This window comes from Nilaparvata lugens, chromosome 8 (assembly GCF_014356525.2).
Source record: "Nilaparvata lugens isolate BPH chromosome 8, ASM1435652v1, whole genome shotgun sequence".
In the NCBI taxonomy this organism is placed as follows: domain Eukaryota; kingdom Metazoa; phylum Arthropoda; class Insecta; order Hemiptera; family Delphacidae; genus Nilaparvata; species Nilaparvata lugens.
Window position 1 is genome coordinate 23934963 of NC_052511.1, and position 26389 is coordinate 23961351.

Below are 26389 nucleotides of genomic sequence, written 5' to 3' on the forward strand. Positions count from 1 at the left end.
TGCATAAACAGATTGCAATAACCAGAAAAAAGGACCAACAGCTTCAGATTGTTATAGAACATTAATCAAGTCCATGTGCTGTAATAGTATTTAGTTCAAGAAAGAAATGATACAGAAGAAAAAAACACATGAAAAAGATGAGAAGGAAGATGATCAAGGATAAGAAGAAGAAAAAAATATGAAGAAATAAGAAGATGAAGATGAGAATACTAACACAAGCCAGAACTTGTTGAACTTGCTTGTTTAGTACGGTTGCCAAGTTTGTCGTCATCAACATCTCATTATTATTAATTATGATAGCCGCGGTAAAATGTCTTTTGATATTATACAAACTTCGTAAAAAAAAGGAGCGAAAAAACAGCGACTTGAAAAAATTGAAAATAGCGTTTCTAAACGCTCAAATGAGCAGAAATGAGAGGCATATGGCTGTGCTTGTCATCTCCTACTTATTCCTCCTGTACTTCTGCTGCGCCTTCTGTCCCTTCTTCTCTAATTTTTCATCTCAGTCTCCTTCATATCAACTAAATGAATATTTGCTTTTCTGTTTCGCTCATCTCCTTCAACATTTACTTCTCATCTACCCTACTAACTAATTGCCATCTTTATCTCCTATATCTAATTGTCTACTCTTCAATTTTCCACTTTCCATAATTCATTTTCCTATAGCTGCCCCGCTTTCCATACTTTCCTTACATCTTACATTCCTACATTTGTCATAATCATCGATTTTCTTACTTTTACATTCCTTCCATCGATAATTGTCTCAACTTCATCAATACCATAATCTTTACCTCCTTTTCTTTAAATTATTTCGTTATAGTTTCCCATCTCCTACCCAATTCCATTTTCATCTCACTCTCAATCTGCTGCTCTCTCTCCATCCCTTTCTTGTTTCTTCCTTTTATACTCAACTTCCTACTATTCAATTTCTAGGTTATCTTTCTTCTTTCCCTTCATACTCCGCCCTTTCTCATTTGATAAATTTCTTGTTACTTTTACTTATGCTTAAATTTTATTATATCCCTTTTTCTCGTTATTCTGAATCGCCTTTCCCTAACTAACCAGCTACGAGATAGCTCTTCCACTACTTCAACATTGTTATCCCCATTCCCTGCATCATTGGATATTACTCATCCACCTCCACCTCAATTCCTAATCCTTAACTTTCTTCATCTTTCAGTGCACAAATTATTAGTTAACAACGCTTCATTCTTCATAGACTCCTGATGACTTGTTTCTTGCCTTTACTTGTTTGACAAACATAATATCAAATAATTATCACCAATTAAAACTTTCCACTCGCTCGCTTCTGTTTACAGCATTGCACAACAAAAAACAATCCAAAAGAACAAAACTAGTTGAAGACATTGGAACATCATGAATAATTATAATAATAGTTGAAACACGGAAGAAGTAAAGGAATAAAGTACTCTAGAGTAGTTGGAATAGATACTATTCATCATTAATTTCTTTCAAAAGTCAACTATCGTATATCGATAGTATAAGAATATTATCGATCTTTTGATTAATCGATAGCAATTATAGTTTGGTCGATAACAGTTTTGAAATGGCGGGTATCAACGAATGGCAGGAGATGATACGATAAATATTACAGTAGTACTAGAGTTATTATCAACCATTGACTGAAATCGTCGATATCTGATAGTATCGATATTAATCGTCGATAGACTCAACGATTGTTTTGAAGGGAATGGAGCGACTACAGTTGATGATTGAGTAACATAAAAAACAAACTCGTTTTGTCAGTTTTTGAGACGATAATGATCAGTCAGTCACTCAGAAAACACCTTATATAACCAATTATATCATTATTGTTACATAAATCGATTGGTTAGATGCTCGGATGTAAACTAGAAATGGAATCTAATTCATTCTACAGAATGACATTTTTAAAGTGATTAGAATAATTTTATATAAAGAGTTGGAGCTAGAATTATTCAAGTTGAAGTTGAAATACAATAAATAATACTAGCACTCATTGAATGGCTTTCAATTCATAAGATTGTTACAGAAAAAAAATATTCAACAGATTATAGATATAAAGAGATGGAGAATTCTGTACTATTATATGCTCTAGTTTCTTTACTATTACTTTTTACTCTTTACTATTACTATAACTACTAGTTTCTTTAGTATTAGAGATTATATTTTTTACTATTGATGCTTAGATCTCTGTAATGAGATTCACTCATCCCATTCACTCATCCCATTGAATGCTTCTCCTCATTCAAGCTACTTACTACTCACTATCACAATATCACATTTCAAACTACATTACAAAGTTCTATAAAAGTGCTGAGGGAGATTCACTCTTAAATGTCAGCATTGGTTGAATGAGAAGCACTGTGCACTGATATGATCTATGAATAACGCTGACAGTATGAAGCAAATATCACTAAGGAATTTGAGCTCATTCAATTATCTTCTCCAATGCACAAACGTTTATTCAATTCAAACGTCGTAAAATGACGTCACATAGCGGAACCAATGCCATGAGAGTCAATCAACAAATTGGAAAATGCTTATGCATAATTCCAAGTTGGTTCAATTTGAGTGCAATCGATCCTAAATTGACTGAATGTGTAATATTCTGAACTCCTCTCGAAAGAAGAGATAGAAATGAGAAATATGTTTCCCCAATACTGAATACATTCCAATTGACTGGCATCCATATATTTTCTAACACAACTGTGATCTGCATCACGCAAGACATATTCATTGCAAAGAAATATTGCATGTATTCTTTACAGCCACATGAATAAATTCATCAATCATTCAATATTTCGGTTGAATGTAAGAAACACACACCGACTGCTGTTTCAATTGCCATTCAAATCGAAACATACGTTCAATCTCAGCTCACCCTACCCAAGCATCTCCTTTCTTGTATTTTCCACTTTCTATCACTCCACCTGCAGCATACTATCTTATTTCCCCATTCTCTTTATATTCGGCGACATTCTTCACCCACTTCGAATAAGATATTCCTGCTTCCAACCTTCATAAATTATTTTTTACTCTTCAACATTCTCCGTAACTGTTCCTTTCTAATTCTATTTACTCCCTTTTTCTCAATTTCCTATTTTTTCTCAAAATATCTATTTACTCCCTTTTTCTCAATTTCCTATTTTTTCTTAAAATATTTACTCCCTTTTTCTCAATTTCCTTATTTTTCTTTACATCATTCTCCTAGCTTGAAACATACTGTATTCTATTTCTCTTTTAATTCTCCTGATTTTTTCATTCTTTTTGTTTCCACCTTCCAATGTCTCCATCTTCCATTTATTCTCCACTGTTGGGTTTCATCCACTAATGGCGGGATGTACACCGGAGAAACGCATTACGTGAAGCCTTCTTTCATGAAACTTGTTTCATGCAATCCGTTTCACTCGCGCATGCATACAAAAGAAACGTTCCCTGCTTAATCTTATCAGTCGATTGCGAGCAACTCTCGTTTCACTTTTCCTGAAACTTTTTTCACGAAACGCGTTTCTCCGGTGTGCATCCCGCCTATAGTGACATCGCAAATCAGTAAAGAACGTTTCATACTTCATAGACTCATTAACTCATCAATAACACTTTATATAACATCGATCTCTCCTTCTCCTTCTTTTCCTTTTCCTCCTCCACCACTCTTTCTCTTCACAGTTTCCTTCTTCTACAGTTTCGTATCTTCTTCTCTTAGTAACTTTTTTCTGCTTTATTCTTCTTCAACTTCTCCTCCTGTTCCTTAATCTCACTTTCTTTCCTTTTCCACTTTCAAGTCCCATATCCCATAATATATCTGTTGTGGCACCCTTTGATAATGTACCTCAACCGAACTGCACTTTGTAGTATAACACTCTTGTCCCTAGCAATCCCAAATTCAATACAATCTACATACAGTAGGTGCTTTCAACATGCCGCCTACCCCACTCTATTCCTCTGTTCAAATACCTCCCCAAACCTTCTACTACCCTCATTCACTTACCCTCCAGATACCTCCTCCTTATTCCCAATTTTTTCAACACTTCACATCTTGTAAAATCACACACCTTGAAATCCTACCCTTACTTAAATATTCATCTATTCATGACATTTATTAAGATTTATTTCAATTACACAATTCTTTCTAGTTCCAAATTTCCTGTTCAATTTTCAATGATCGATTCCATAAAAAAGTTATTTCATCAAATTGTCAATTTCACAACCTCAATTTTAAATCTCTATTTCTCAAAGTGTGTGATATTTTAGACCAATGCCTGTTTCTCTCCTCAACATGATATTTTTTGGATGATCCAATCAATGATTGATGAAGTAGATAAATTTCGATAGGCTGTCGCTGAAACAAATAAGACTAAGAATATTCAAAATATAATGTGTTTTTTATACTATTTCAAGTTACTATGATAATAGTAAGTCTATATTTATTCTTGGAAAATAGCTAGTCGATATTAGTATTAGGCATTAATATTATTCAATGAACCAACAGGTTTTGAAAATTGTAAGGATTGTATTGATTCAACAGCATTACACCTCAAATAGCCTTAGTAATTCCAACATTACAAATAAACTCATAACTGAAATTGAATTGCATTTGATAAAAAACCTTCTCTTGAGCTAAGACCTCGAATGACACTGAAAAACAATAAAACTCATCTACAATAGAAAGATGGCTCATTGTTCAATATTGTGCAGTGAATAGACTACAATTGTCTGCCAACTCCTACTGTCTGGACCTCTGATCTATTATTCAAATCTGAACAGTCAATCAGTGTAGAGTTGCTATCACGCTGTGTGACAACGCCCATTGCAAATTGAACACATTCTTCTTCTTCTTCTTCTTCTTCTACATCATATTCTTTCTCCTTTTATTTTTATCAATCTTGAACAAGAATTTGGTTGAGGTAATTTTTACGCTTACAAGTGACGTGTTCGGTAGACATCTTGTAATTGAAAGAGCGTTAGCGAGTCCTCACGATTGACTTACGGAAGGCCAAAGTCGTTGTCCATGTGATTGTATGTTTTTACAATAACTTCAGAAAGTATTGATCAGCTTTAAATTTTGAACACCTATTCTTCGAACCATTATACAGGTCAAGTTCGTTGAACCACAAAATTGACTTATTCCTTCGATCTTTTTCAGGATAAAACAGATAACATTGAAAGTGCATAAGTAAAAAAATGTTTTGATTTATCATTCAGTCAGCTCAAGAACTCATTGCATGCAATTACAAAACCTTTTCCAATCATTCCATCAGCTGAGGCTATTTGGAAGCTATCACACAGACAGACCGTCATGCGCTGACACATGATTCCAGCTGTTTAATGTTCAACACAATTCACAAATTTTACATCAACAAACTGATACAGGTTGAGATATCGATGTGCGGTTTTCGTCATTAGTTCTCTCTTGAAACTCTGTATAGAAATCATATCACATGAACACCTTCTTAAAAAAGAATTTGGATTAGGAGGGGCAAAAATAATGAAGCGACAGAGTAATTTTTCATTTCAAATGGGATCCGCAATGTAACCTACTGTCAAATTATTTTTGCAAAAGAAATATTGAGCTGTTTCCATAATTTTCATCAACTCTGTATAATTAAAAGTTACGTGTTTCAAAGATTACAATGCAACAGTTCATGAGCGAGTTCTCCATCCCAAGGGGTCAATAGCGATATTTATGTTCAACAGTCAGTGGGAATGATAGTAATGCGTTGTTGCCATGTTTCTTTCCCTGTTTTCACATTTCTCAAAAACCAAGTCATTATGTTCATATTGAGAAATAATTCATACTACAACTACTAAACAAATGCTAATCATGTCATTTTCGTACAAAATATACTTTCCTCACTAAAACACACCTTTAAACTAACCTCCAAACTCCAAAATCAATTATTTCTGAATCATCTTCTTTGTCAATACTTTACAACTTCCTTAAAAATAAATCACTCCTCTCACAATAATAACACTGAGAGGGTTCAATGCACAATAAGATCCACTACAGTATCAACATACTTAAAAATAACACCAACATGTTACATTCAACCAAAGCTAACAGTTTCAAGTGAATCTCACAATATATTGGAGGGAAACGAAAATAATTGAACGGTATTGTGTAATGTATGTACTGTATACATATATACGAGTACATGGTTCTTTGAAGTGTATATTATACAGAGTGGTGTCTGGCACGCTCCAAAAGTAAAGAAAGCAGGTGTTTATCACCTGTTATGACGATGACACAGACAACAAAGAGAGTGACGGACGGGCTTAATTAGGGGTTAGGGCCTTTGGGTGCCGGAAATTATAACATAAGGGTTGGATGGTGGTCGAAGATGTATGCAATTATGCATATTCAAACAAGTTATTACAGACATAACGACTGATGTTCAAAGATACATGCAATTATGTTATAGACTCAATTTATTAGCCCTAGTAAGAATATAGCTGGAAATTTGTCATTGATGAAACTGCTGATAGAAATTGAAATAGATCTGATTAAATTGAATAGGATTATATGAAAATGATACAATTATTGAATAGATGAACAAATAAATGGCTGAATTGATAAAAATTGAAATAGGAATGATGAAATTGAATAAAATCCAATGAAATTATACAACTGAATAGATAAAACAAATGGATGACTAATAAATCATGAGTAGAGAAATTAGATAACAAGATTTGGATAAATCATTAGAAGAATATCAGAGCCTATAGTGAAATCCACGTTTTGATGTCACACGTGATTACTATTGGTTTGCTATCCTTATTTTCATTAGACAAGGGGATAACTCCATATTCCCGTACCGTTTCAAATTATAAATTGTTGTAGGCTATGCAGAAATATAATAAACTACGAAAATATATTATCTTTATCATGAAAATTAAATTTATTTAAAAAATTCAAAATAAAAGAATAATAAATAATTTGAAATATATTTTTAAAACATTCAAATACATATTTTCTTATATTAAAAATAGTATTGATCATTATTAACAAAAATAAACAATCAATATCATATTTGATATTGAGATTATACTGGGATGACTTGAATGAAAACCATCTATCCTAAAAGGCGGTAGAAAAGGAAACTAGAAGAAAACAAGAATTCGAAGTCAACAGTGGACTTATTTCAAAATTAAAAGCCATCAAACAGTGGAATGGAGTGATATCAGAGAATGGCCATAGATTGATTATTCTATGATGATATTATATTACAAGGAAAAATCAGAATAATGAAGCTCCTTTTCTAAATGCATTAGAATTTGAGGTTCATGTAAGATTTATACATAAAGAATCTAAAAAAGGAGTTAAATTTAGCGAAATACATATTTTTTTAGGCAATGGAATTAATCAAGCCCAAACTCATTGATAGTAGTTGTATGCTACTTTCCAAAAAATTGTTCAAGAACCAGGTATTGAACCCAGGACGTGACACTCACTTATTATTCACTAAGTGAGAACGAGGCTAAAAATAACTAATAAAACAGGCAAGAAGACTATATTCATCAGCTAGCTGCAACTGATATCTCTATTACCGGCAATTAAAAACAGTTCTGGCCAATTTAATCAAGCAGCTTCGTACACTTTCCTGGCAAGTATAATAACATTTTGCCATTATTTACTTTCAACTTGGTCTGCAATTAGTGTACTCGTTCAACAAAACAACTCTTTTCCTGTTGGATTCTATGCACTATTTGTAATTTTCCTACTGCATTGTATCACGCCATACGTGGCAGATTGAGTTTGAATTGCATAAGAAGATACCTACTTACATTGAAACTGAATTTGTTGTTAAATTGTATACAGAGAACTACAGAAGACTACTAGAAACTGAAATGAAGTGAAATTTAATGAAATTGAATACTCATGTAAGGGATGTATGTAGGAGAAAAATTACAACACTAATCAAAATCACATGGCTACACCACAAAAATACCATGTATAATTTTTCAAACCATAGTCCAAGTCAACTAAAACACTTATTAAAAATGATAACAAGTAGACACACCTAAAGTGTTTCTACTTGCCAACAAATTCCAATCTTTATTTCAAATAAATTGTCACTACCTGTCCTCTTGAAATTTTTTCCATCAGCATCAACAAATTTATGACAAGTGGTTGGTTCCTTCCATTTTCGTCACAAAGTTTTTCTCCTCCATCTTCTTCTTCTTCCTCTACTTCTTATTTTATCTTCTTCTTCTACTTCGTCTTCTTCACCCCCTTTCTAAGAAGCCACACACTCACAATGTAAGCAACCATATACGGAGTCGGAGGAGGCACTCCTGAAATGTGCAAGGCAGGCCAAAAGGAACAACACAAGCAAACAACTTGTCAGATTTGTTTTTCTCCGTCTTCTTTCCTCTTTTCATCACATGATTCCCCACTCTATCTCTCATTCTATTCCACCATCACCACACACCACACATATCATACCGGTAACTGTATGATATCAGTAATTGGTTGGCTGCTAAAGTATTTGTCGACTAAATAAATTGCCGCACCTTATATTCTTATCCTTCTTTTTCCCAACTTCTATGTCTCTTTTTCTTTTTCAAATTTCTTCTCGCTTTTAAAAGGCAAAAACCACTTGTTGTTTGATGTTTTTGCTAGATGACGTATGCTAATGGCGGTTATTTTTGGATTTTGCAGAAAAAAGGATGGAAACTCTTATGTAGATTCAAAGCCGAAATCTCTTCAAGTTTAGCACTTCAACTCCTTGGTAATTCTCACACTGGATATATGGCACCATTGGTGTTGAAACATGTTTGTGATTTTTTAAATAAATAAGTGATATTTTGACAACAACTCAGTGTTCTCATCCTTGGTATAATTTTGAATTGAAATATAAATTATCTCAGTATCCTGAAACACTAAAACCGGATACAACAAATTTATTTTTAATCTAATTTAACATGCCCGTACTCGATGACTAAAATAGTAACAGTTTCCAGCAATACTTCTGATAATACAACCCCAATCTGATCCCCTTCATAACTCCCGATCGTAATGAGATTCAAGAAAAAAGTAACGCTAATAATCAATCACTGGAGAGATTTGATATTAGAGTTTTACTGTCACGTGTAACATAATACATCAATTCCAGTAAAATACTAATAATAATAATTATCAATAAATATGAGATGTACGTCAATGATAAGTGATTATGAGTATTGTTGTTTCCAGGTGTTTTTTGGTCAATGAAATTCAAGATTTGAAATACAATAGAAGATAATATAACTCTTTGATACTATCTCCTACCAACTCTCTATCCGCATTGAACGTTTGTAACGCACATTTCCCCACGTTCACCCACATTTACAACGTTTTTGTACCAAAATTGCATAAATAAACCTCGGGAGGACCACTGACAACTGACTTCCATATTACTACAAATCTACAGCTGACTATTCTACTGTAAGCTTTGCTTTCAACTGTCATCAATCTTTAAAAATAACACCAATGCTTTCCATTCAACGAATGCTGACTGTATGAAGTGAATCTCAGTGGAGAGATGCTTATCCGTCACCAAGTTTACGAGAGTCCAAAGTGTTCTCTCCATTTTTTAACGGTACCTTCCAGCTAGCAGGAGAATGCCCAAACACAAAAACAGTTTATGATAACGTTTTGTTTTATGAGTCCGGCAGCCGTTATAGGCCCAGTGATGAGTATCGTTTATTACGACAACGTTTTAGGAGAGACGCTCCAGGCAGTTTTTCTCTCTTTTTCTTCTTTCCACTATTTTCTCTTCACCCCTCTTCTCAGTTGTCGCTTTCATCCTACGATTCATCTTTTTTGACCACGCTCGCATCTCAACTCACAACTTCCTAGTTCCAAGTTCTTTCTTTCGTGATTTTTTTCTTTCGGCTTGAATAGAGTTTTTGATAGTGGCGCTGAGCTTCAAATTCCTCATGATCACCTCTCGTATTCCTCTCTCGTTCTCTCTCCTTTGCTCTATATGAACCCAGCCTTCAGGAGCATTTGGATGAATTGTTTCTCCTTCACCCTCTCCTCTTTCTTATTCGTCTGTCCTTTCCCTCCTACGAAAGAGCCTCCAAAAATAAAAACCGGTCCAAGATGACCCTTTCACCGTTATCGATTCACACCTTCAACTTCGTCTTCAAATTTTAATGTATCTTCTACTTCTTCTTTCCCTTCTCCTTCTTCTTCTAGATAATCATCACCCATATTCCGCTTTACAGGGGAAAACTCCTTGCCCATGTGTTCATTCTTTACTACTGTGTATGATACTTTTGTTTTTCCATTTTCCCATTCCTTCGTGCTATCAACCTTCGTGCTCTCTCACCTTATTCTTCTGTTTTCAAGGACAAACCACATTTTGAGATTGTTTTCCCAAGATCTATGGAGATAAGATGTAAGAAATTACAAGCTATTACAACAAGCATGTAACTTAGCATAAAATGGTGACTAAGGTAACGACTAAAAAATTAGTAGATCGTGAAACAATGAACAAACTTCTTTTCATTAAAAGTTGCCAAATAAACTATCTAACCGTCGATTTCATTAAACGTCGATTATTTTCATATCAGCTGTTCAACGAGCTGTATCGATCAATTACTGCAATCAAAAACAGATCGACAAGATGTCAACTACTATAGTAAGATTTTCTTCAAACTGTCAGCAGTGATTGAATGGGAAGCATTAATATTATATATGAGGAAAGATGACAGTTTGAGCTGAATCTCTGAAACAGTCATCAGATCGGATGGTCGCACACGAAAAGGAAACAAGAAATTATTTACTGTCATCAGAATCGCATTAACCTTGTAGCATTTAATAACTGCACAAACAAAAATTATGCGAAAACAATAGAATTATTGTGAATCATTGCTGGTATTTCTGAATCATTCTATTCGAACAAGATCGTTTGATGAAAGAATGGTGATGTAAGTTGTATAAATGGTAATTGAGGAAAAGAACATTATTAATTTTTGTTTTATTAATTTTTCAGTTAATGGCATAGTGGTGGACCAATCTTATTAAGATATTCTTCAACTTTGGTTATGAGATATTCAATAACGGACTGATAGAATACTTATTAATGAAATCCCTACATCTATTTTCATAGATGAAGAAATAAATTATTTCATATGGACAAAAATACTATTGTAGATAAAATAGTTCAATACTAAACATATAATGGAGTCATCAACAATTAACTATGAAACAATTTTATGGAAGAATGTTTGAATACATGAACAAACTTGATCCTTATTTGCCCATAAATTGTCAGAGAGCCTTCGAAGCGTCTTATTCCTCCTAGCTATTCAGTGATTTCCTACATTTAAGTTTAGATGAGACAAGAAATTTAAAAATTATAAAAACTATTGTTTTTACTTAGTTATTGACTGCACAGATTATATTTATTTATTCCAACGAAAGCTTAATAGAACTTTAATATTTCAACGAAAGCTTAATAGAACATCTCCTTCCCCACTTATAGCATTTTATCCTCATCAAAACTCTACCTTTAGACTCGTTCCAAAGTTACACTCAGCAATCTCCACCATATTAAAAACACACACAACTGTGTTTTAGTGTTTTTAAGCAATTCAACATACACTCATTTAATAGGGTTTAACGAGCAGGCTGCCCTGTTTATTCCAAGCCAACAAGAACTGCATATGGAAACTCTCATAAGGGAGGTTCAAACAGTGGAGTTGATAGAGTGAGTGAGTCATAAGTGTAGGTGGTAAAACACGGGGAGTAAAGAGGGAGAATGCAAAAGAGAAAACGAGATGATAGATAGCGGGAAGGGAGGTAGAAAAGGAGAGAAGGTAAAGAGAAAAGGGTGAGTGACTTGACTGCGTCACCCAGTCAAGTCAAACATGCAAGTCGGACTTACTTAGCAGCCCTCACACGCCTACAATCTAAGTAAACCAACTAGCCTTCGTTTTACGCAGACGACATGCAAATACTGCATACAAGTGTACTTTTACCCTACTATGTTCGCGTTTCACTCCCATGCACACCCCTTAGAGTCTCCTACTCATTTCTTCTTTTTCTCTTCCTTTCCACTACTTATTTTTCCCCTGCTTGGATAAGCTTCTTCTTCTTCTTCTTTTCTTCTTCTTCTTCTTCATCTTTTCCGACTCATCGTTCTTTCATCACTTGTTTCTCCTTTCTTTCACAATCTTGTTATATCACTATTACTTAATTTTGAAATTTGCCTCGTGGTTTTTATCTTGTTGGTTCTTGTTGTTTTGCTTTTCCAGCTTTCCACCTCCAATCAAGTTCGTGACAAAACCCCCCCTTTTTTTCATCTTCTTAGCATGATCCTTTATCATTTTCTTTTCAACTTCATGTTCATTTCCTACCACCAGTTCTCGCTATCTCTCAATCATCTTTCTTCTCCCTCCACCATTTTCATTTTTCCTCCAATTGCTACATTTCTGACATCCACTACAGTTCATCTGCTATTTCTCCCTGATCACCCTCTTCAGTTTCATTTCCTGCTTTTCATTTGTCTTTCCGGGTCTGCACACCTTCTTTGCTTTATTAATTTCAACTGAAAAAGGAAACCAACCCCTCTGAAAGCAGATATAGACTCTCATCTCTTTTCAATTCATCCTTCTCCCTCACAATCTTTCACCTCCTTCATCTTCTACCCCTCCACTCTCTCTTTCAGCACTACTTCCATTTCTCTTCCTGACTACTCTCACTTCTCGTCTGTGCACTGTCTGCTTCTAGATTTCACAATTGGAAGCAAGAGAAAAACTCTGAATGATAGAAAAGATGGGAGCCTCATCCTGCAATACTGTGGTGTAATATACTACGTCGATGAAGAAGAATAAAACATAATCCACTAATAGACGACAAGTTGGAAAGATAAAGAGAGAGAACATGATTCAGAACTAAAAGTGGGATCCAAAGAGAAGAGGGAAACGATCCAGTAATAGAAAAGTCAGAGTGATCAGAAAAAGGGGAAGATCATCAAGTAATAAAAGAAGTAAGAGGCATAAAAAGAGGGGAAACAGTCATCATGATTCATAGCATTGACTTTTGCTCGCTCTTGTGACCCCTGACCCTGAATAGTGTTATCCCTTTAAAAGGGGGAAACCTTGTGTTTTCCCTTTTAATCATGCCAAATGCACAATTCACTGAATGCCGCTGATTCATCATCATTGACTCACACGAGTCATGGTTTTTCGAAATTGGATGATTCGCCCAGTTCCCCTATTTTCATTTCGCGATAGGCTTATTAATAAAATTCAGTAGGTAAAAAACCATCATGATACTGCTGAATCAAGCCATTCAATGATTTCATCAGATCCACCTTCATTTCTAAATATCTTCAAGTTAGTCAGATTGACTTGTTTTGATTTTAGTGATGATCAGGAGAAGAAGGGTTGAAAATAGGCGTCTATTGTTACAGATACTAAATGCTACATTGAATTCATTAATTATGCAAATTGGATCAAATTGAAAGTTCAGAATGATACTCAACTACAAATTTTCATTCCGTAATGGCTAGATAAGTCAAGAATGTTTTTGACAAATTCACAGAATTCAATGTAGTGAAATGAAAAAGTAATAAATTACGGTTCCTCTTATGCTGCTAATATCTTATGGAGAATTGTCCAAACGTAATGTGAGTGTTAACTTGTTCACTTTTACTATATTTTGTATGTTTCGAGTGAATAAACTATCTTATTTGATTTGAATGCCTATAAAAATAATCTTATTTGATATAAATGCCCATAAATGTACCTATCATTCAAATACTTACTACAACATCATTCAGTATAAAATTTCTTCTATGTGGAACAGAATCCTTCTTCAACTTACTGAAAAATTAAAGCTAGTATAGAATGGAAATTTCACATTCACAACAGTCTGTACCTAGGCTACTCATGGAAGTTCAGTGTTGAAATGATGATGCTACACTGCAAAATATAACAATTGTAGTGAATGTGAACCAAATAAATGCATGGAAAACTGACCTTTGGATCGAAGTTGAATACAATATCGCAGTTGAGCGGACACTCCAGACCGCATTTACACGTGCCCTGCGTCTGCAGGTAGGTTTTCACCTGCTCCAGAGAGCGCAGTGCCGTGTTGCTCGGGCTGAAACACAAAACAAACATACAAAATTAGCACTATTCAGTGAGTTATTTTGTAAGTAATAAGTGAATTGATTTGAAGCATGAAAAGTAAAAAAAACACATGAAATAGATATATAGAAGCAAGTAATGTGCATGGAATTGGGATTGACATCGTGTTGCTTGGGCTTAATTTTCTTACTTAAAACCTGACTTGTAAACTATGTTTTAAAGGACTTGTTAATTCTATATTTATATTTATTAAGACTGATTTAGTGATATAAGTGATTTAAAAAAAATTAATTCGACAAAGTCGATGTATTTTGGTCAATATTTTATGATTAATAAAAAACAAATAAAGTTGCGTGCAGACTTATGCATCACGAACACACGCATTTCACATTTCATCAGCTGATGCTATTCTTATAATATATGCATTTGTACGAAAACAATAATATACAGATATAATGAGCATATTATTATTAGCTGATTGGAAGTGAAATGCGTGTGTTTGTGGCGCATAAGTTTGTACGCACCTTGACTGGGAGACATACCAAATAGTTGAGTATCAAGTAAAAATCAGAGAAGACTCTCATCAAATATTGAATTTCATGCTGTGTTGCCTAGATTGTGAGTAAAAACAAATGGAATTATTGTAAAATTGGTCAGAAATAGCAGTGTACATGAATAAAGCAATAACATAGGAGTAGGCTATATTATTGAAATCAAGTAAAATAGCAATTATTATATTTGGATATTTTTTATCCGAATGATATTACAATACAGACTGAATGATCCGAGAAGAGCAGTAGACACAAATTATTGGGCAAGAAAATTGATTGAACATAATGTGCTTCAAATATGTGATAAAATTCTGTGACACTTGGAATTTAAGAAAAAATATACAACCAAAATGAATCTACTGTAAATAAATTATGTATAAGGTAGATGAAGGAGCATTAAAGGGATGGAAATAAAACTGAGAAGACTTCAAAGAAAAGTGAAAGAGAGTAGAAAATGAGAGGCTTGGCGCAATTAGGCTAAAGGGCCTCAGTTTCGGGCCAAAAGAGGTGCACAAGTCCCAAATGACTTCCACACACTTCTACTCCTCATTTACGGACTTCCGCACTCGTTTGCTCCGTTATTCACTCACTCATTCATACACTCACTATCTTATTCATCCACAGACGCACACATTCGCAAATGTTCTTTCAATCAGAATCAGTGAAACCTGAAAATCAAGTAAGGCCTGTTGATTAAAGAGGGTTTTGACTTTTAGGTTTGTGGAGTAGGTGACTGGAGTTGAATTACGGTATATGGTTTAGCATAGCATGATTAAGAAGAGAAGGGGAAAAGTAGAGAAGGAGGAGAAGGACAATGAAAAAATACAGAAGATAGAGGAGAGGAAAAGTGAGAATGAAAAATAACGGATGAGAAGAAGGAAAATGGCGAAGAAGGAGAGAAGGATAAGATGAGTTTGAAATGAGTGATCAGAGGTAGAATAATGAAAAGTGTTAGATGAGACTGAGAAGATCTGAAAATTGAAAAAAGAACGATAGAATAATGTAAAGTGTGAGATAAGACTGAGAAGATAAAAATAGGAAAAAACGATAGAATAGCCTAATAGTGTAAAATGAAAATGAGAAGATCTGAAAATTGAGAAAAAAACACGATGAAGCAATGAAAAAGCGATGTCGTAGAAGAGGAAGAGAAATATGAATCTGAGAAGATCAGAAGAGAGAAAAACTAATTTAATAAAAACAAGTAGGAAAGGGATTACCGTATATTTTCATATTCCCTCTCCTTCCCTTCGCTGTTACTCACTCACTCACCCACTCGAAAAAAACTCTCTTCGAATGAAATAAAGCAATTAATTCAATCTGTACACACAACAGGTAGAGCTAAAACTAATTTGTAAAAAGAACAGAGAATGAGAGAATGTCACTACTAATTGGTGGATGAGAGAGATAGAGTTAAGTGAGAGACAGAGAGAGATATAATGTGAGAAAGAGATTTTTGTAAATTAACACAGCAGAAGCTCTGTGAGCGTCAGTAGTCAGTGCTATTCATTACAGTTTGAAGCACTCGACGTTATTAAATTCCACCATCTATTATCAGCTTTGATCACGTTTTTACGACTGAAAATACAAATTTAATGAGTTCTGAAATTGATTGTTTTCGCTACTTGATTAGTTTTCGACACAAATAGCTCGCTGATTTGATGCACTGAAAAGAGATGAGTTGAACACGGATTTGAAAATAAAATTTTAATTTGATCAATCAGTACGAGTTTGCGTTGTCAAAGTATTCATTATCACAGAGAGTGAATAGTTCATTCGTAGGCAGACACTAAAGTTTATACTGATAACTCAGTTATTGATAACATAAAGGACTCCTCCATACCATAAAAACCGTACAAAAAGTAATCTACTCAGATGAACCAATGCTTTCCTGCTCCTACAAAAATGTGGTCGTATTTACTTAGAAGAACTATATTTATCCCAAGGAGTTACAGTACCACATAATTACCACATATACACGGTATAGACGCGATAGGAACGTGAGACCATGGAGAAGTAAAATAAAATATTAACCATAATCACGAGGCCTATACCACACATTATTAAACTTCTCTATGCTGAGACATATGCAATATTTCTAAACGATATCTCTAACAATCTTTTGCATACGTCTGCGAGGCTTGCCTTAGCTTTCTAGCAAGAAAAAATACTATACTGATAAATGTTGGAATACTATTAAAAAGATTATATGGAATGAAGTCAAATAGATATTATTACTGTTAAAGTTATTGATGAAGATGGACGGGAAATATTGTGTGTCTCAAGGGATGAATGGGATTTTCCCTACAGGGAAATAGTCGCCCTGGAAAAACACCACCATTGCTTTCTCTCTATAAACATATGCTAGATCAGAACCCATATACCTCACAGACTATCCAACCAGAGAGTATCAATACTATGGATAGTTTGGTTATCTATTATAAGATCCACATTTATTTATTACACATTTGGATCTGAAACACACTAAAAGTTACAAAATATTTCAGCTCCAAGTTGATGTAGGCCTTCGATTGCTTACGCTTCGAACATTAACAATGATTAACTTTAACAATCTCAATTACACTTCAGCACAACCATCAACTTCTATGACATTGCATACAAAATAGCTATTCACTGAGCACATTCTATGATTACAATGACAGTTTTGAATCTACTTTCGCAACATAACATTCCAAATGAGCAATACTTAGAACTTATTGTATCATCACAATGAACTTCACCATCAACTTTACAACATTGCATACAGAATCAGCCACACTTTGTGCGATCACAATGGTGAAATTCATGTCAGCATTGATTGAATGAGAAGCATAGATCTTATTTATAAGTATTGCTGACAATTCCTACGTGAATCTCACTTGATAGCACCATAAAACAGACTCCATTATAATGGACTGTCAAGTGTTTCAAATGAAACTTTCCCAATTGGAAGAGGTAGGCTACATAATGGAACTGAGCTGCAACAATGTAGCATAATGACAATATAGTCGCGTTTAAATGACTGCTAGGAGACTTGCAGACAGATTTACGAGGCTAAATTAATAGGAAAGAGGATTATCCTGTGATATAGAGATATAGAGACCATTGTTAGAGAGCAGTTCAATTATATTGCAAGTTGGGTCTCACGATTGCAAGAAGAATAGTAATGATACTGCCACAATCAACCTAATGCAATAGTGAACAATAATGTGGGATAGGGAAATTGAATGTGGTTATTTGAACTATCATTTTAAAATGAACACTCCGAAGTACTATGGAGAGATAACTTCAAAATGTCAGCATTGTTCGAATGTCAGGTAATCGTGTAATTTATAAGGAATGCTGACTGCGAGAATCTCACTACACAATTAGTAGACTTGACAAAACTTAGTCTGTGCCAGTGTATTAATGTTCATAATAATGCCGTCAATGTTCATACTCAGATTGGTCGGCTTTGAAGTCTCTGGTGGGTCCAACTGTGTTTTCTACCTGAAGGTAGACGATGCAACAGGTTGATGGGATCGGAAAGGGTTGTTTTATTGTTTATAAAGGTGGCAATATTTCTTCCTTCATCCTTTTTCGGTCAATAGTCATATGAAAAACATTGAAATTTGTTTGGTTCACTTATTGTTTGAAATTCACTGGATATTCAAAATGTGATTCATGCAAGAGCTGTAAATATATAATCATTACATGAATAAGTCTCTCGCATATTTCAAATACAACACATCATTCTTTTTAAGTACAGTATTACACAATCAGTTTCTTTTATCAATTTCTCAAAACATTGCCATTTCTCGACCATTTTATCAACTAGGCTACATCTGTAGTACAATAATAGCCAGCATTCGCGTGAGTTGAGTTGAGAGGGCAGTGAGTTGGCATTCAAACGAATTATAGTGACATTAACTTATAACCAGGCCTAACAGCATTAGTTGAATGGAGAGAACTGGTGTACGTTAAGAGGAATGCTGACAGTTTGCATTGAATCTCACTATGAAGAAACTCATGTGGACAAAAACAACCCCATAACAAACTCTTATCATAATATCACCGCACGCAATCTAGTATATTCTGCACTAACTAACAACAAACAAAACCCTTCACCCTCAATTAACAGCCGCCAAGTACCTGATCGCTGGTCAGATATTTAAGCAGAGATCAACCGTTGATAGTACAGTCATTTGCTACACTAAAATCATGGCAGAAAGTAATAAAACGCTGTTTAATGCCAAAACACACATGTGAATTATATGTAGAAATCTTGATCTTTCTGTCAGAAATAATTATTGTTCAACTTCTTTTTCAAAACATGAATACTGTACAGAAGGTTTTTATTACATTTTAAATGTGCATTCCCATTAGTTGTCAAAGGGTGAAATCAGAATCTATTAAAAATCGTGTGTGGTTGAAGTAACTAGTTACAAGTAAATTCAAGCAATTAATTTATTCAAAACACGTCATGCATTTTTCTAATATTTCGATAATACAATTCCGATATCTAAAGGTGCGTACAGATTTACGCGCCGCGAACATGAGCAGTTCACTTTTAATCAGCTGATGCCAAGCTTTTTATATCTGTATCTTACTGTTTCTGTAAAAAAAAAGATATAATCAGCTGATAAAAAGTGAATTGCTCATGTTTGCGGCGCGTATATCTGTATGCACCTTATATGATTTGATAGTTATTAAAATAATACTTGTACTCTATATGGAGTATGACAACGATAGAACCTTAATCTTCACTACTTAAAACCAAAAAGTGGTAATTTGGTTGAATGAATGGATAAGTTTCAATTCAATATGGACCTTGTCTTCCAGAATCGAGGCAACCATTTTCTGTATCTGATTCTCGCCATCTGATTGGACAAAGCGACATGGATGCTGACTCTTCCTATAGTAGAGTTGTGAATGAACTACGACGGGGATGACTTATCTCAGCCAATGACAGACTATCAACTCGATAGGTCATCCAACTAACATTCAAAAGGATCCAATTACAGTAAAAATTCTGGTGCTCTAAGCTCATTTATTGATCCATTCATATTCAATTCATTAGGATTTGATGTTTAGGTATTGTTCATTTATTTATTTAGTTATTGAGAATTGATTTGTTCATGAACACATTTCATGAACATCACACGATTTTAAAGATTGTGGTTTTATAGTGATTCATATTGGTGTGACAACTAGAAATCTAGATCTGGTGTGAAATCTAGATTTTTCAAAAGTATTCTCATGGAACAATAAACTCTAAACAGGAGCTCAATCCTATCAGACTTTGTTAATCTTGTAGTCAAGAATAAGGAAATCTTATACCCTCGAAAACCAAGGGATTAGAAGACTGACAGTGCAGATAAGTTTTATAGGGATTTCCGCATTCCACCCTCAACTCAAGATCGATTAGCAGAAAGCGAATCAAGAGGGAAAGGGGCAATAAAAAAGATAACAGCAGAATAAAGAGGGACCTTGTAACTTGATCACTGCATAAATTGCCACCACCCACTTCTAGTAATACAACCCCTTCCAGTGCTACTTGAAAGCAAAATCAAAAGAAAGGAAGTGAAACAGGAGAAAAGAAGCCGAACGAAAAAAGAGAAAATAGAGGTATAGCTAAGAAAGGAATCAGATAAATAATACCAATTACTGTTCACAAAGAGAGGTGAATTATTTCTTTTGGGCGTGAACGTAAGAGGGAGAGTAAGTATATTAGAATAAGGAAGAGTGAGAATTGTGGGGTGAGATTGAAGAGAAAGGGGAACAAGAAGGGACGAAGAGGAGGGGGTTAAGGGATTGATCAAAATGCTGAGATTGTCAAAAATTAAAGGGTGACTGAGTTTACGATAAGATATTTGAAAAGTAATGCACGAAAGAGAAGAAAAATATGGGGAAAAAGGGAAGAGAGACAGAAGAAAAGGAAGAGCAGGAGAGAGGGCGAAAAGTTGAAAAAGACAACTATCGCGTGCTAGAGACAATCTCATAATTGGTGAAGAGCTTTTCCGAGTAGAATAATAGACACTAGAGACATATACAATTTTCACCTTAACTGATAATGATAAATCATTCATGAAAATGATACTCATTTTGCATTAATCACTTGTAAAAGTGAATCCATAATCATAACCCATAACTTAGTTTGAATGTGATAGGAATAGGAATCCTAATTGAGCATAACTGTTTTCATAATTGAACTACAATTTAGTCCAAGAGCATGTATTTTTACTCCGTTCCACATCTCATCCTTCCGCTTCTACCGAGTATGACATCGCTTGGACGGCAAAAGGCGAAATGGCCATCAAGAATTTAGTCCAAGAACATGGCATCTTGATCAATAAGAGCTTTAAATTAATGCAATTTTGGGCGTAAACCTGTTGTATGATCTCATATTTCTATTATACAGTTTGTTGTCTATAAACTAATAAATAAATGAACCAATATTTTATTTATATTACAAGATAACATTTTCAGCCCTTCAAGGGAAAAAATGTAATAGGCGAAGTTCAACTTTTTACTATCCTAGGAATATAATCCTAATTGAAGTTTATAAGTGGTTGATCCATAATCCACTCCAAACACAAATAGATTCATATTGAGAATATTTCATTTGGAATCACAAACTTCTATCTTGAATTTCACTTCTGTCAGCATTGTTGAATGGAGAGCATGCAAAGGAAAGCTGAGAGAATCTTGAAGTGAATCTCTATAATATAGAAAGTGTTATCAAAGATTCATTGAAGTCTTTCTATTTGCAGTGAAACTTCTCTTGATACTCCCTCTTCTCCCAGAATCTCATCCCTTCTTTTTTCTCTTCAACACTATCATCATTCTTATCTTCGTCTTTTTTTCCTTCCAACTTGCTTCTTTCTACCTTGATGCAGCTTCCTTCTCCTTCTTCAAATATGTGACACAGAAATTCTGTTTAAGCTCTGTCCCATATCGAATTATATTCTGCAGATTGTCTCTTGCATTTGTTTTCTTGTGGGTGGGTGTGTATGTGTAATACACAAGTGGTAGAGTACGGGGAGAAGGAAGAGGAAGAGGAGACGATGGAGGAAGAGAATGAGGAGGAAAATGTCAGTTACGGTCATGGATCCTAACCGGTGAACTTTCAAAGATCAAGAAGGCACTGAATGTTCTCTGTTGTGTGTTCAATGTTCTGGTCACTTTTTTATTCTACTTCATCTTGATCTTCTTTTCGTTTTCATCTGCTTCGTATTGATATTCACAATATTCTTCTTCTGATTTTTCCCCCTCATATTCTTCTGTTCCTCATATTCTTCATCAACCTCAACTCATCTCTCATTCTTATTTTTCTTCTTCTTCTGTTCCTCATATTCTTCATCAACCTCAACTCATCTCTCATTCTTATTTTTCTTTTCCTTCTTCTCTACTTGATCCTCAATTTTTTGAGGATCAATTGAATCTCATTGAATTTTTTTTTCATTTTTTTTCCTTCCATCTTCCTCACGGTTTCCATTAAAACATCATTCTCATCAATTCTATCAGTTGTGTTCCATTTTCTTTAAAAACATCATCATCATCAATTCTATCAATTCATTCTCTTATAAAATATTTTTAGTTAAGATAGAGCTGCCACACCACATCAAGAAATTGATATGCCAGTTGTAATCGCCTCCTATTATGCTTTTCAATTTCTTTCCAGCTTCTCTTTCTCACTTACACCTACTGCCTATCTCTCTCTCTCTAATCACTCTCTCTAGCAACATCATATTCTCTCTCTCTCTCTCTCTCTCTCTCACTCTTTGTCCCGTGTTCTTGTTCACCTCTCTTCGGCAACCCAAAAGATTATCGTCTCTATCGATTTGTAAAATCCTTGACTCTTAAATGTCAACCGGCCAGAGCTAGCTACACCTCAACATTCAATTATCAACTTTTGCTTTTATTAGTGCATTTTATGCTATCTTCTAATACTTTCCTCTTTTTACTCGCCTATTCTTGCTTTTCTGCTAATTTAATTTGTACCTCCATCGTGGTGAAGCAACGATCACAGAGAAGACGAAGAAGAAGAAGAAGAAGAAGAAGAAGAAGAAGAAAAAGAAGAAGAAGAAGAAGAAGAAGAAGAAGAAATGACAAAATTGCGGCGGTATTGAATAGTTGTAAACAAAAAACAAGAAAGATAGTGGGAGCAACAGAGTTGATATTGAAAGAAGACAAAATAAAAGAATCACGTCACAAGAAGCTCAACAGAGAAACTAGTTATAACAGACTATGCTGGTAGCGATTAACCTTTAAAAATGCCTTCAACTTCATGTCTAGTATAGAGCAATCATTTCAATTTACTACATTCTTGAACATTAATTTTCAAGAAAAATTTTTTTATTGATTATTATTCACATTTTATTTCACTAACAATAAATGATTTTCTGAAATCTAATCCAAATTGATTTTGAATAATCGAAAACTCAACTGGTTCGAAACTAGTCTGAAAATGCAGTGGCTCAAGAGCTGCCAACCTTTTTCTTAAGACCTTTTTCAATTATTTTTATTTAGTATCTAGGATGACCATGATACATTCCCCATAATAGGTTAATAATGTAAATACAGTAAGGAGTACATACAACTTAAAGTATAGAAGTAGCCTACTTGAGAGTATAGAGAATTTGATCAAGTTCTTTATTTACAGACTGAAGCAATTTGAGTGGATTGGCTTGAGGCGATAGGGAGGACTTAATAGGATTTCGGTCGTAGCCAAACTTAGCTATTGGTTTCACACCTTGGCTGGGACTTATAAGCGGCTTAAAGGCGGGACTTACCAAGTGCTACACAGTAAAGCCACAAATATTCTCTGCAAATATCAGTGCTTCTATTTGCTCTAGCACTTGCCTGTCTAGACATCCTCATACCACACGCTTCAAGTCGGATGAAATTGTATGAAGAGTTTGAGATCTTCGAATTGAATTCGATCATTGGGACCGTCAGGATTTGAACGAATTGAGAATATTGTCGATTCCAATATAGTAAAAAAGTTCCAAGGTATCACTTCTGTCATAATTTATGTCAGGACTTGAATGAATTGAGTATATTGTGAATTTCAATTTACTAAAAATGTCCAAGGTATGATAATTGTAACACTTCTGTTACAATTTATGTCAGAACTTGAATGAATTGAGTATATTATTATTGTGAATTTCAATTTACTAAAAATGTGATTAAAGTTCCAAGATATGATAATTGTAACACTTGAAGAAGCAAAAGGTCTCCAAACAATGTTTTATTTTCTTCTTCTGAATTTTCTGGATTTTCTTACTTCGGCTTAAACAGCCGAAGATGTTTATTGTCCAGAAACCATGATCCTGTAGATTTGGAACATTTTTAATCCATTTATTTGATTAGACATTTCAATTGCTAAGAAATCACAATGACAATGTGAGTTCTACATATTAGTACAGTTCACATCAATATTGTATGATCCAAGTGATCCAATTTTCTAGAATAACAAATAAAACAGAGTAATAATGGAAGAATGATGTGAGAAGCAGGGTATGGGGTATGGGGAAAAGTGATGACGTTCGATTGAATCGTATTCCTTCATTTATGTACAATGTTTTGCTGGCTTATAAACTGAATATGAATAAATGACAATATAGTAAATTCAATGAATTTCACCAAGTATTAAGAAAAGTAAGACAACACAAGTATTTTTAATTCGATGTTTAAATTGATATTGAAAAAGGAAATGGATTCACAACACAGTAAGAAAAATATTGTCCTGTGACTTTGTGACTTACAAAAAAGGTTGGATATTTTTAGTTTCAAGAATGAAAGAATTGTAGAATTAAAGTGGCATATATTTGATATTTATTTAATATATCTTACACTGCCAGGTCTGACAAGACCTTTGGCAAAATAATAACACTTCTATGATGAAAAATAAATTACAATAATCATACATAATAAAACATATTTGTGAGAAGAAGAGAGAGAGAGAACGATAGGTAAAGAGCAGGCGGGAGAGGTAAAAAGAGAGATTAACAGAAAAACAGTCGATTGATGTGTGGGTGGGATGTAAATGGAAGGAAGCCGTGTAGACAGTGTGTAAGTCAGAGGGTTTAACAGTGTTGTGGTTTAGGGGTGGTTATTTCAAGAGAGAGAAAGAGAGAGTGTGAGAGAGAGTGATGTGTTGAAACCAAATCCTGAAGTTGAAGTGCGATCGGCCTTCTCATCTGTCGAGATCCGGTTCGAGTGGTAAACCACTGTCACAACTCAAGAAGAGGTTTGGTGAGATTTACTTCACCTGTTAGCATTCCTCATTTACATCAATGCTTCCCATTCGACCAATGCTGGCACACTCAAATGAATATCATTATTCATTGGTTACAATTCACGTGAGTTGGGCAATCAGATGAAATCAGATGAAAAGATGGTCGTGATATGAGATGAAATGAGATGAAAAGATGGTACTGATATGAGATGGTAATGGAGGTAATGGGATGAAATGATGACATTCAACTAAAAACTGAAAAAAACGAACCCACGATTGTTCCGGCATCATTCTATCGAAGAGAGGAGCAGTAGCTCTTTATCTAATATTTAGCTACAAGCAATAAATTCACTCCGAAATATTTATGAATGATTTTACACAAGTTATGCGTGGTGATTCCTTTACAGTTCAAGATTTATTGTTTCTTGAATGTTTATGAGTGACTACTGTACCATTTATAAGTAATTCTGTTCAATTTATGACTGATTTTTATACTATTTATAGGTAATTACGATGCTGATTACGAAAATAGCCAGAAGATGATCTAAAATTATTGTGGTAGCCAACTTCACTTTTCAACTGGTTACTGCACGTATAAGAACCAGTTTAATGGCGAATATAATTGCAACAGATGTTATTTCATAATAATTTGAATCAATCACTTCTTCACTTGAGCATGCAGCGCAGGCAGGCAGCTATGTAAAATGAGGTTAAACGCCGGCTGATTTTCTAATAGATTAGTGTCTGGTAATAATAATTATTGCTCTCATCGTTCATCACGTATCATGAATCTGGTTTATCCTTTCACTTCACTATGATGGTTTGCAATAATAATGGAGATGGTAGAGCTGAAGAAGAAGTACAAAATAACAAGTAGAATATGGAGAAGAAGAAGAAACGTAGAAGACAAGGATGGTCAGGATCATTTATGCAATCAGTCCAGTTGGAATTCGCTCGCATTATAGTCATATTAACATCAGTGATGCATTCTACAATCAGAAGTACAGAACAGTATTATACAACCTACCAGCATCGTCCATCAATCCAGCAAGTTTATTGCTCTATAACTACTTTCAATCTGGCTCGTCTTCTTCTATTTGTTCTCTATCTTCTTCTTCTTCTTCTATTTGTTCTCTATCTTCTTCTTCTTCTTCTTCTATTTGTTCTCTATCTTCTTCTTCTTCTATTTGTTATCTATCTTCTTCTTCTTCTTCTTCTTCTTATTCTTCTTCTTGTCGTTGACTATTATTATCAATCATTATTTCCATCTATCATCTTCCAGTTTTGCTCCTCTTCTACTTTTCCTCATCCAGTTCTGCACCTCTTCTCCTATTCCTTTACCTTATCTACTCATTTTCTTTTTCTCTTATTCATCTTCCTCATCTACTCTCCCAAAAACACCTATTCTCTTCCTTTATCATCATAAACTACATACTTCGTTCTGTTCTTCAACAAACTTGACATTTTCCTTGATAAACGTAAACCAGAAGCTAATAATATCGTTACTGAATGAATGAGTCAGAGCCATTCCGTT

At 34.4% G+C, this 26389-nt stretch overlaps 1 protein-coding gene across 3 annotated transcripts in view; it reads right to left on the reverse strand.

The window, feature by feature from the left end:
* LOC111055270 (putative mediator of RNA polymerase II transcription subunit 26) overlaps positions 1–26389 on the reverse strand; it is a 190787-nt gene that overhangs the window by 85157 nt on the left and 79241 nt on the right. For all 3 annotated transcript variants that reach the window (XM_039434314.1, XM_039434311.1, XM_039434312.1), the window contains exon 3: positions 13975–14098. In XM_039434314.1, coding sequence (XP_039290248.1) covers positions 13975–14098 — 124 coding nt within the window. The remainder of the gene's footprint in view (positions 1–13974; positions 14099–26389) is intronic.